The sequence below is a fragment of the Parasteatoda tepidariorum genome, chromosome 2, assembly GCF_043381705.1.
Source record: "Parasteatoda tepidariorum isolate YZ-2023 chromosome 2, CAS_Ptep_4.0, whole genome shotgun sequence".
Taxonomy (NCBI): Eukaryota; Metazoa; Arthropoda; class Arachnida; order Araneae; family Theridiidae; genus Parasteatoda; species Parasteatoda tepidariorum.
This window is the reverse complement of record NC_092205.1, coordinates 81,160,649-81,174,571: the sequence shown is the minus strand read 5'-3', so window position 1 is coordinate 81,174,571 and position 13,923 is coordinate 81,160,649. Positions and strand designations below refer to the sequence as shown.

The 13,923-nt window shown below is 27.7% G+C and overlaps 1 protein-coding gene across 2 annotated transcripts in view; it reads left to right on the top strand.

Annotated features, from left to right (window-relative positions):
• Nucleotides 1–13,923, top strand: part of LOC107445732 (delta and Notch-like epidermal growth factor-related receptor) — a 100,629-nt gene that overhangs the window by 66,042 nt on the left and 20,664 nt on the right. For both annotated transcript variants that reach the window (XM_016060211.3, XM_016060210.3), the window contains exon 2: nucleotides 4,173–4,273. In XM_016060211.3, coding sequence (XP_015915697.1) covers nucleotides 4,173–4,273 — 101 coding nt within the window. The remainder of the gene's footprint in view (nucleotides 1–4,172; nucleotides 4,274–13,923) is intronic.

Genomic DNA, 13,923 nt, shown 5'->3' with positions numbered 1-13,923 from the left:
ATTTAAACATTTTGCATTCCTTACCTCAACTTCATCAACATCATCTGATTGAAATTCTTATATTTTACTGACCTATAAGAATCATTTACTTAAAGATAATTTTAATGAAAAGAATAATAATAATATAATAACAATGATTATTAAGCTATGGTATTTTGTAAGTTAAATAAAAGTTTTAGAAATATCTGTATAATTCAACAAATGGTAGTCTATAGTTTGTCTAATCTAAGAACTCCTCCCACCACAAAGTCTGAAGCCGTCTGGTGCTATGGAAACAAGAATGGCTCATTTTAGGGAGGGTAGCTTCACTCTAGGACTAACACAATGGACCAAAGAAAGAGATTCCCTTTCTCTGGCCGACCAGAGCCGAAACCACTCCAAAACAGTGACCTCGCAACCCTCCTTGAAATAGTCACATCTCGTTACCATAGTCACCGCCACAAGTACAGACAAATCTCTGGAGGAGTTCTTATTTTAGACAAACTATATACTAAGTGTTATGTAGTCTGAAGCAAACAAATAAATAAAACGTGAATAAGGCGCAAATGGAAGCACATAAATGAACATACTATGATTTCAGTAATATAAACAAAAGGGTATAAACGTCAAATGAAGGCAGAGGAGTAAAGAGAGAAACACGTCTAAAGTAGTTTAAGCAATAGGGACTGAAGAACACGTTTGAACAAGAATATAACAAGGAGAGGTAAGATACAAGTGTGAGAGGATTGGGCAAGAACCTCAGAGCGCAATAGATTGAATAAAATAGACATCCAACTACTGGGAAACGTTGTCATACTTGAAAGATCATCAACTAAATTATTAGAATTTTCTTTCTTTCTAACGTTCTAAGAATTTTTCAAAAATGCCACAATTTCGCAATATTTTAATTTAATCTGTTGCACCTTGGGGTTATCGCCAAATCCCTTCTCACCTGTTCCTTATCTCTCCCCTATTTACTTGTTCAAACTTGTTCCTCTGTCCTTATTGGTTTAACTACTTTACACATGTTATTCTCTTTATATTTTACCCTTCATTTGACGTCTAGACACTGAAAAAAGTTTTTTTAAAAATAGTACTGAAATTATAGTATGTATTTATGCACTTTCATTTGTGCTTTATTTACGCTGTTTTTACAGTAAAAATTTAAGGTAAGAATTATTTTTAATTATTTTTAATAAACAAATTATGTTTTAAAATTTTTTCTAAAATATGCTGCATTGTTTCACATTTTTATTTTGATATTAAAAAATTTAAATACTATTTTGATTTGCAGAGTTCATACGCTTCATATACATTTCTTGTTTTTAATCAGAATTCTTTAAAAATAATGAAAGTCGAAATTTAAGATAATTTACTAAATACTTCACTTCAATCTCTGAGCTAGATTCGGAAATCATTAATGGGGCAGCTCTTAATTAAGAGTGTCAATTTTCAGTAATGAAGCTTAATTAAAACCTATATTTCCTCTCAAAAGAAAGTGTTTCGTTGGAATCAACCAATTGTTTCGATAAGGAGAAATTATCTCATTTTTATCACTTTGACAATTCTCAAATATTCAGTGGTAATATGATGGAAAGGTTTCTCACAAGGGCGGAGCCTACAAGACTGCTCCACCTTCCTCACAGAAGAGCCAACGCCCTTGCTTTGTTATTAATTGAGAAATGATGACAAAAGTGATCATATTTGAGAATAATAAAGGAATGATGAAATCCATTAAAATGATACATGGTTCTTCCAAATTAAATCCAAAAAGAATAGAGTCAGCATTCAGCTAGATGCGCGTTTGACATATTTGGTGTCTTAAATTAGTAACAGTTATTGTTTGATAAGACTTAACTATTAAGTTTGATTGAATAAAAAATTAAACTAAAGTAAAATAAAAAAAAAAATTAGGCAGATTATAAGGATAATAAATATATGAACTAATGAAATTCCGTCTAAAAAGTTTAAAAAAATGCGTACATGCGTATTATAATGTTTTTTTTTTTTTGAAACTGATAGATTTTTTCAAATAAATTCTACTGATCAGGCAAGATTTTTATAAGCTTTCATGAGAAATAATTTATGCAAAACAAATGAATTTAAAAGAACTGAAAATTAATTATTTTAATTTTCCAAAATTAGAACTTCAGAATTATATTTATTTTATAGAGTCATACATATTATGTCACAATAAGAAGTATTTGTAATTTATCAATAATAAAAATAGCTTTTTAAACTAATAATCTACTTTGATGCGAATTTGAGCACAACAAATGCACAAGAAACAGTTATTTAATATTTCTAAGAATGGCAAATGCATGGTAAAAACTAGCAGAGTACGGTAAGATATGAAATACCATAAAGCTTAATAATTTTATCGAAGTGTTTTGGTAATGAATTTGGAAAAATTAACAATAAAATACGGTTTCATAAAATATGATAAAATTTGATAAATTCGGTAATCTTATCTTCAGATCATGTTTTAAAAATTATTTATTCGGTTAAATACACTTTTCAGTTTTGTACTTTTTACTAAATGCCTGGTAGTAAAAACTATAATTTTAAAAATCAGAGCCTCTGTTACAAGGCGTTGCGATATGAAATGAAAAATTGCTAAATGATTAGCTTAAATACCGTTTATTTTGTTTTTTTAAACCAAAATTAAATTTTTTTAACAGGAAATATCATTATTATACTGCACGATAAATTTACCAAAATGTTTACTCCGTCTAGACCAATGAATTTTTCGACAATATTATTCGACAATATTTCGACAATATATAAGCGAATTTTGCAAATTATTCATCTCATGAAAATTCCGGACTCTAGACTTTGCAGAAGTGCTTATAGACATTATTGTAATTAATTTTTGATCAAAGGAAATTAAAATGGTTCATGGGTATAAGATCTTGCATTTGTAATTCAGGTTTGTCTTTGCCTTTGGTTCTCTGATCTGAAATGCTCGTCAATACAATTTTACTAAATTACATTATGATCAATATACTCAGTTAGTTAATTTTAAAAGAGAAAAACAGTACCCACAATTCAGCATATAAATTCTATTCCTCTCACATTTTAATCTCAAATTTCTAGTATATTAAGTCCTCTATAAATATTACGATTATAAGAATTTTATAACAACTTTAAATTTGATCTGTGGGGCTTTATATTCTAAGATAATAAATTTGAAAAAAATCATAAATTGCATTTTTGGCATCTACAGAAAATGGGAGACATGCATGGATAAAATTTTTTTTTTTTGAAACTGCAGAACTGTATTGTAATGATATATTTTCTTGTAGAATATAAAAACATAATTATGGTTAATAGGAACAAAACATACTGTATTTAAACCATTCAATTAATAACTTTTCCGTTCATATGGTAACAGGTCACCAAAAATTCTGGTTTTCAAAACTATAGTTCTTATTTCCCAGACAATTAATCAAAAGTGCAAAACTGAAAAGTAAACTAAACTGAATAAGTTTTGTTTTATCCCATGCTCTAAGATATCACATTTAAAATACCAAATTCTACAATATTTTCCAACTTTTATCACACATTATAAAACAATAATTTATTGTTAATTTTCACACATTAAGCACTTCGGTGAAAATTACCGAACTTTTTGGTGTTCTCATGGAACCAGAAACAGGGTATACTTTATTAAATTCTAGTTGTTTGTACCATACCTTTTTTGAGGGTAGAAGTATGTATGTCTTGACTGCCCTGTGCGAGTTTTGTAATAAATACCTTCAAAGCGATAAATATCTATAAAACGATTTCAACATTTTTCGTATTTGCAAAAAAAAAAGGAGATTTTTTAATTTGCACTCATGGGATATGATATTAGAGAAAGTATTTTTTATTTATTTTTTATTCATTTTTATTCTTTATTACAAAATGATTTTATGGCAGCGAATTTTCTAATGTAAATTTAAAATTTACTAATTTCATATTCAAGTTTCTTTCCCTTCAATTGCTCCTTTTTTCTATTTTTTTTTTATCTTAGTGGGGGATCTTAGATAATGTCAGTTTTGTGTTCAGTTTTCTAACTACAAAATTGCTTTCTATAATATGTAAATTGTATTCTTGTAATCTTTCTACTATTGTAAATCTTTCATAAGTTAATACTATTGTAAATCTTTCATAAGTTAAATAAATAAGTTAAGTTTCATTTTTTATTTTAGGTTGCTTGTTACTCTGGTGAAAAATGTTCGAATCAAAGTCAGAAAAGCAAAGAAGTCACTTCAACAGTTTCAATCATTGTGCAAAGCGGGGATGAGATTGAGTAAGTGTCAAAAATTGTCGTTTTGTGTGATTTGTCATTGTTTTCAACAAATTTTAGGCATTTAGGAATGGAAAGCAATGTTAACAAAATTAAAAATTAAGTTAAAAAAGTGAGATTCGCTGCAATCCTTTTTTTTACACAGAGAAAAAATATCCTGGTAAAATCATCATATTCCATGGTAATGACAATTCTGGTTAAAAAAGCAACAACCTAACTCTGGTTAATAAAACCAATTGAAAATATTCTTTTGGTATTTTTTCCGCTCATATGGAAGCGGTTTACCGGAAAATTAGGTTATCAAAATTATAGCACTTATTACCATGCAATTTGAAAAAAAAATAAAAATTAAATTTTACCAGGTAAATAATTTTCATGACATGTTCTACGGTATCATGATAAAATGACAAAAAACATTTACTATAGTTTTAATACGTATTATTAAAAGTTGTTTTGCTCTTAATTTTACCAAATCATTACCAAAGCACTCCGATAAAAAGTTTGCGCTTCTATAGAGCTATAAACATGCTAACGTTAAACATACTCTGCTAGTTTTGAAAATGCTTTTTTTTCTTAGTGTAGTAAAAGACTTGTTTAACTACATTCTTCAAATTTCCAGACTCCTCAGTATCTTAATTAAAACTCGATTTATTCTGACATAGGCCGTTTTAACCTCTTTTATGCAATTTCAATCAATTTACACTTTTATCTGATTTTACTGATTTCTGAATGTTTTGCATGTCATGCATAGTTTTAACAATATATTTTGGCAAAACAAATATACTTTATCTTACATTAGTTGAAAAAACCCATTTGTTTGGAGCAGCATGTCCTTTTCTGGACTTTGTGCCATTAAACCCCACATTCAATTCAAAATTCTAACATAGGTAAAAAATACTTTTTTAAGTAGAATATATTGTGAGGAATAAAAATTTAGACCTCGGATTCTATATAGAAGTACTTTAAGAGTGAATGTTCTTTATCATTAAAATGATTTTCTTTAAAAAAAAGTATATTTCAAGCTATTTAAATATTAATTGAAAGTCATTTACTCATCAAATAATACAGTTTTATTCATATATTTTCCGTTTTAATATTGGAACATCCTCTGTCAGTTTAATAAACCTCTCTCTCACAATCAGGTTCTAGTTCCTCTACCTAAACCAATATAGAACTTAGTTTAACAAGTCTAGAAAATTATTCATCATCATGTGAAAATGTGTAATTATGTCAAAATAATAAATTGTATGATGGCTTTCTTTTAATTAATTTATGACTTATTTGCTTAAATGATATAAAATTGCTTTTACAAAATTGTTCCATTATGATTATTTCTAAATAAAGGATTCTATAAAAAGGAAAGAATGAATCAATATCTTAACATTAAGCACTTTTTTTAGCATTTATTTAATTTATTTACTTTTATTGAATTCAAGAGTTTTGTGTACCAAATCTATAAAAAATAGAACTAAAACATTTGTAGAAAGAGTGTTTACACTGTCAATTCTCGTCGTTTTACCAAAATAGAAATTTTTGTGTACGAATTCTTTAAATTCCAGTACATTCCTTTCCGATATCCAGCTTCAAATTCTACTAAGAATTTTATTGACAGAAGTTAAAAGTAAAAGGTTTTTATAGTCCATGCGCTGCTATTGTATTTTTAACATTGTTTTTCTAACGTTGAAAATATTTGTTACGAATTTTATGGAAGAAAAATAAGTCTTTCTCGCTATTACTGCTTTATTAAATTATTACTAACCCGACAATTAATTAGGAAATCTTGTCCTACAAACATTTTATTTGAAAAAAGTCAAGAAATGTTAAGGATTTAGAGTCGCAATGCAAAATGAAACAAGTTTGAACAAACTGAAGTTTTAAACAAACTGCATCATCAAAAAAAGTTGGATTCGTCATAGCATTAACAATATACAAAAATAAACTTATTAAATGAATTTGATTTATGTTGAAACTTAATTCAAGTAAAATTATAACGCATTTTTAGAATAGTTGCTCCGCAGTAATAATTTGTTAATAAGGTTTATACAGTTTAATCAACAAGCATGAAAGAACAATTACAAAATATCGATAAAAATATAACCGCGGAGATGAGCAATGTTTTAGATCAAAAATAAGAAACATCGTATATGTTAAAGGGGAAATCATAAATAACAATATAAAAACTATACTATATTCAGTATTTTGTTATCTTGTTAACTATCGCTTTTAATTTCTCTTTAAGCAAAGTTTATTACTTAACTTCATGCGTTTGAGTTTAGTAAAATAGTTTTTATCAGATTTTGACTTTGAAGCAATTTTTAAAATAAATTATAGTCATTAATTTAGTAGCAGAGAGATTTTGTAACTGTTCAAAAAGGGGAGTAGAATGTAAACTATGATTGATATTCACTAGTGGTATTAAATTTAGAAAAATAAAAGTATTTTCATTTGGAATCCGCGGGAGTGAAATATTATTTGCAATGATTCAAAAAAGAAACTTAAAATATTAGCAAAGGGAAATAAATTTATAGAAAAAAGTATTCACGAATAAAAACGTGATATTTAAAAAAAAATTGCATTTCATGACAAAATGAAATATTAAAGCATTAAGTTTATAATATTTTTAATAATTTTGCAGATATTTTGAAGTATAAAGTTTTAAAGCACAAAAGGGTTCTTTTTTTATAATTTTTAACATTTCTTTCAAAACTTACTGTTAGAGTATTCGTTCTAAAATTAGGGCAAAATAATCAGCAGCAATCTGTCTATTAAATTAACCATAAAGTTTATGGTAATTTTTTTTTACATTTAAGGATTTGGAAATGTAATAGTATGGTTAAAATAACCATAAGGCAAAACTATACGGTTCTTCTAACCATTTACAACCAGCATAGTTTCAAAACCTTAAAAAATTAACTGAACACTGCTGCTAGGCTTTTAATTAGGTAATGGGCTGTGGAGTTAGGTTGTGGATCATTTGTGTTTTATCAAATGAATCGTAGAATATGGTTTAATTAGTTAATCTGGTTGATTCACCCATTGTCTTTTAGTATTCAGCAGCCTTATTGGTGCTGCCATCTATGAGTTAATTAGTGTATCGATTTACATTAGTCCATGGTCACAAATTGAGGAGACTGGAATCTCTAGATATATATTGAAGGAAATGGTGGAAATATTGTGATGTCAATGCTGGGAATCGAACCCTTCTCTCTTTCATGAGATTGGCGGATTAGCTCTCATAGTTATAATACGTTTCTAGGATCAAGATACTAAGTGGCTTCATTAGGTGGGCCTAGTTGGGGTGATAAAATTATAAGGTGTTTAACCGTATTAGGTGAAAGCAGTTAGTAAATGGTTTTTCTCACAATTAAAAGTTTGGATACCATCTTAATTTTGGTTATTTGACTGTTTTGTTTGAATATGGTAAAATAACATTTAAATAAACTGTTATTTAACCATTTTTTTTTCGAAAAATTTCCGACATTGCAGCGTTTTATCAAAACTTATAACTGAATAAATTATCTTAGTTAGATAAATTATTGTCGATTAACATACAATCTAAAACTCCTTAAAAAAGGCAAAAGTTTTCCTATTTATCCTAGTTTTCCTAGTTATTTTCCTTTTAAGAAAGTTCAACCTTAATTTTTAATTTTGTTTCATTGTCTTTTTATGTTTGTAAACTAGGTATATATATATTTACAGATAAATATGAGATACCAGCATGTTTTTTATTGCATTTATAAACACACACGTGTCACAATCATTTTAGTCATAATTAATAATGTATTAGCGGAGTCTAAAAACGAATCAACAATGTCCAGAAATTGTGGTTTTGTAATTTACAAATTTTTAGACTTCTTACTATTATTAATGTTTGAAAGAAAGCAGTTGTTTATTTTCAAACTCAAAACTATAAGGAATTAAAATTGAAAACAGAAAATTGATAAATTAGAATATTTGCTCTTCAGTCAGAGAATATTAAATAAGTAATAAATAATTTTTTATTAAATTTTTTTCTAATCATGAGAATATTTTTATAAATGTAAAGTTTAATTCAATTTTAACTGTCGCAAAATTTAATGATTTTGGTAAGGAAAATAAAAAAATATATTAATTCTGTTTTAATAACATGCAAAAACATCTTAATACTAACTACTGACAATATTTTATTTTTTTCAAATTGAGAAATAATTTTACTTATTTATCCTTAAGAATGAAACATTTTTTGTTGCAATTACTTTGGTCATAAATATATTTTGGTTATAATGCATAATAAATATTCCGTGTGCTCTAATATTAGTAAATAAATTAGCAAGAAAGAAGTAAATGAGTCAGAAAGTTTTTAGGGTAAATATTACAGAAAAATATACAGCAAGGAATAAAAAAGTATGCTTCAAACTATTGGAATATAATAAAATATACCGTGAGTCTGGCCCTATTGGATATCCAAAAAAGGTCGGTGTTTTTTACCGCCATGCTTTGTTAATTCATTATTTAAAATTAATACTAAAATATGGTTTATAATATATGGTAAAATTTGATAAATGAGGTATAATTTGTTTATCTTGTCATGATACTTTAGAGGATGGTAAATAATTCCTATTTCCTTCGTTACATTTACTTTTCAGTCTTGTATTTATACCAAATATTTGTTAATAAGAACAATAATTTTGAAAGCTGCAATTCGCGGTAAATCGTTACCATACAAATGGAAAAATTACCAAATAAATGGTTTGAACTCAGTTTATTTTAGTTTTTATTGTCGGAATTTTTATTATTTTATTTATTTATTTATTTTTCACCAGAAATGTTATTACTATTCAGTACGGTAATTTTGCCAGAATTGTTTTCTACCCGTAATCTTTACGATACTAATATATTTTTACAGTTAATTGTACAAAAAAAATAGGTTAATATTAATAGATGGCAATCGAGGTAATTTACTGTGACGTCAAGAATAGTTTTTTGGACTTAAAACCGTCTACAATGCACAGCAGAATGGCATGTTGGTTTTTTAATCGGGAATGAATCATGCTTCTCATTTCTTTATTCACATTTTTTCTGTTACAAAGTTTTACAAAAAAAAGGAAAAAATATTTAAGTTAAAAATTACTGACATTTCATTGAATTCTTTTTAATGTAAATTTCCAGGTTCTTTTTTCATTGTAAGGAGCGGGTACTCAAATTTCAAGAAACTTTCTTCGTTTTAATAAATTCGTTAAACTCCAAGCGAGCATTTTGTCAAGGAAACGAAATAACTCTCCGAGAAAACGAATTTCGTCAGAAGTAAAGAAATATTTCGTCATTATAGTTTTTTTCCAAAAGAAAAATTAAACATTTAGAATAAAAAAAGAAAAATTTAAACATTTGTAATGCCTCCTGGTATTGAACGAGTGGTAATGTTAATCACTTTTCCGAATTTCACATACAGGTGCCGGAAATGGGATTTGATCTCGGGATCTTCCCGGTATCAAACCAACTCCTGGACCATCATACAGTCGGTCGGCTTCATTTCATCGTTCTAGTTTCGATCGTTTAGTTTTCTTCCTAGTTAACAATTTCGCACAATGCACAGAGATGAGGACCAGAGATGAGAAAATATTTTGTCACATATTTGAGAGTTCGCTTTTAGTCAAAAATCACGTGATTGCGTGACGAAATGATTCTCAAAATAAATTAAATATACTTCAAAGATTGCTGAATCATCAAAAGTGAGTTTTATTTATGAGAGAGTACAGTGCAAAAGTTAAAAAATGAATTGTAAAGTTTAAAGTTATTAACAATAAACTTAGAAAAACAAATTACTCTATGATCGAAAACAAGAATGTTCGTCAATTTTTTTTTAAATAAAACTGTTTATCCGATATATTTTACTTTAGTATTTGCACCAGCAATTAAAGGCGGTGTTTAAATCATTGCTTGCAATTATTACCACTTCATATCACTTGGATCAACTCGTTAGTTAACATTCATTTTTACCAATACTAATTTGTTAGGTTTTTCCGTAGAACGAAAATTACAAAAAAGCGTTACGCATTGTTAGAGATAAACAATAGGCTAAGAAAAAATACATTATGACTAAACATAAAATCATAACAAATAAAAATGTTTGTATTTTTTTTTAAAGATTTGTGCCTTAAAATTATTTGTTTACTATATCTCACGTTAAATTTAAACAAACTGGATCTCTACAAGTGTCGTCTTCGTTGGCAAATCCTAGCATTTGTCGATTTAGAAACCAATAGAGTTCGAAACTCATGCATGACGTCGCTTTTGGGTTCCAATTAAATCTAATTTTAATCGCATAATTAGGCATAATTACTTCACTTCTTCTCGAATTGCAAGAGCCCAATTTTTAAAGGTGTGGTTTAAATCATTGTCTAACGACGCCACTTCATTTCCCTTGTATTAACCTCCTTGTTCGTATATTTTCTCAATATTTTTAAATGGTTATATAGTGGGTAAATTTAAAACGTAAAACAATGTAAATTAAAAACAATAAAACTAGAAAAATATACATTGTGATCAAAAACAAAATTGCAAAAAATAAAAATTTTCGTCAGTTTTTAGTGAAGTATGGCTCATGATGACGTTTAACCAATGTTTAAAGGCGTTGTCTAAATCATTGTTTAACGACACCACTTCATTTCTCTTGTATTAACCTCCTTGTTCGTATATTTTCTCAATATTTTTAAACGGTTTTTATATAGTGGGTAAATTTAAAACGTAAGACAATGTAAATTAAAAACAATAAAACTAGAAAAATATACATTGTGATCAAAAACAAAATTGCAAAAAATAAAAATTTTCGTCAGTTTTTAGTGAAGTATGCCTCATGATGACGTTTAACCAATGCTTAAAGGCGTTGTCTAAATCATTGTTTAACGACACCACTTCATTTCTCTTGTATTAATCTCCTTGTTCGTATATTTTCTCAATATTTTTAAACGGTTTTTATATAGGGGGTAAATTTAAAACGTAAGACAATGTAAATTAAAAACAATAAAGCTAGAAAAATATACATTGTGATCAAAAACAAAATTGCAAAAAATAAAAATTTTCGTCAGTTTTTAGTGAAGTATGCCTCATGATGACGTTTAACCAATGTTTAAAGGCGTTATCTAAATCATTGTTTAACGACACCACTTCATTTCTCTTGTATTCACCTCCTTGTTCGTATATTTTCTCAATATTTTTAAACGGTTTTTGTATAGTAGGTAAATTTAAAACGTAAGACAATGTAAATTAAAAACAATAAAGCTAGAAAAATATACATTGTGATCAAAAACAAAATTGCAAAAAATAAATATTTTCGTTAGTTTTTAGTGAAGTATGCCTCACGATGACGTTTAGCCAATGTTTAAAGGCGTTGTCTAAATCATTGTCTAACGACACCACTTCATTTCCCTTGGATTAACTCTTCCTTCCAGTATATTACTTTAACATCCATTTTCCCAATACTTTTTGTTAGGTTCCCGGCGTTTGTGGCAGCAACTTAATCAAGTTTGTGCTTCGTTCGGAAATAAATTTTGAAGGCATCATTATCGTCTGGGGTGAAGTTTTTTTAAAACTAGTTTTAACGACTATTGGGTATCATATTTCACTGCACATCTAAATTGTAGTAGTTACTCTCTGTTCCCTGTAATTGAACGAGTCTGTTAAATCTGATCGATTAATTTTAACGACGAAAAAATTTTATCCATAATTACCTTTTTATATAATCCGTAAATATGTTTCAAAAAAGTGCGGCTCTTGGTTTTTTGGAGCCTTATATCTTAATTGAGATTTTCAATGACGTAATTAGCTAATCGGAAAGGTAATTAAACTAAAAAATGGATATTGTTTTTCTTCTTTCATTTATCGAAATTTCTTACTTTTCTGTTTGATTGGGCTTTTAAGAAATTTGCTATTTTTCAGAGCAAATGCAAATGCTTTTAACTGTTAAATAAATAATCCGAAGAAACTATAGCGGTACAATATGACTTGATTAAAAAGCATTATTTGCTTTAAATATTTAATCGAGTAATATTCTTAACTGTTTAACGTAGTTTATATGAATAGCAAATAGAAATAATTTTTTGTGCTTTTAAAAAATATACAGATTGTTCATTTAACTAACTAGTTGTACGTGATTTTAGCTACAATTTAGGATTTATATTGACTTGAATATGAAGTTGTGAATACTTTCATAATCAACCAAATATTTTATTTTATAACCAACATTAGGCAACTAACCCATTTTTGGGTTTACAAATATCAATGTTCGACTCTATACCCTGGTAAACTCAAATCCAATCTGGAAGATAGGGACAAACTAGCCTCCCTGAAGGACTTTTTGATGAAACTAACTAGCATTAGCGTTACACAGAGAAGAAAACAACATAACCTCCCATGGTTAGCCCAATGGAGAGGGGATTCCAATCTTGAAATCAACTACCAATGGGTTTGTTTTACGTCTGCAATGGGGTTGGTGGGATTTAGGCGCATAATTTCATTCGTCTCTTAAGTGATTCAAAATTGAATCACTTCATTGATAGATGAGCCCTCTATTCTTAGAGTCAACGCCGCTCAACAAAAATTACAAAAAAATAATAATTTAATAATGTTATGAAATTTTTTTAAAAATTATTTTAACTGGTATCGTCTAAGTGTCATTTTTTATGGGCTTCAAGTCATTTTAGTTATCCTAAGTGGTATATTTCGATTAGCATAGCGCCTGTTTGTTAACATATTCTAATAAAAGCTCTTGAGTAGTTAACAACTTTATGAGATGCTTAAAGCTTGCTAAATTTGCTACACTACCTTTCAGAATTCATCTCTTTATGACCTTTATTGTATTGCTCTGTTTGGATTAATTTTGTTACATTATTGAATTTCTACTATTCTGAGACATCGCAATGATGATGCTACTTTTTATAGTTATAAAGCATCTGTCTAATTCTTTTAATTATTTGGTTTTTTCTTTTATTTTCAACAACTTTATGAGATGCTTAAAGTTTGCTAAATTTGCTACACTACCTTTCAGAATTCATCTCTTTATGACCTTTATTGTATTGCTCTGTTTGGATTAATTTTTTTACATTATTGAATTTCTACTATTCTAAGACATCGCAATGATGGTGCTACTTTTTACAGTTATAAAGCATCTGTTTAATTCTTTTAATTATTTGGTTTTTTCTTTTATTTTCAACATTAATTTTCAACAACTTTATGAGATGCTTAAAATTTGCAAAATTTGCTACACTACCTTTCAGAATTCATCTCTTTATGACCTTTATTGTATTGCTCTGTTTAGATTAATTTTGCTACATTATTGAATTTCTACTATTCTGAGACATCGCAATGATGATGCTACTTTTTATAGTTATAAAGCATCTGTCTAATTCTTTTAATTATTTGGTTTTTTCTTTCATTTTCAACATTAATTTTCAACAACTTTATGAGATGCTTAAAATTTGCAAAATTTGCTACACTACCTTTCAGAATTCATCTCTTTATGACCTTTATTGTATTGCTCTGTTTAGATTAATTTTGCTACATTATTGAATTTCTACTATTCTGAGACATCGCAATGATGATGCTACTTTTTATAGTTATAAAGCATCTGTCTAATTCTTTTAATTATTTGGTTTTTTTCTTTTATTTTCAACATTAAT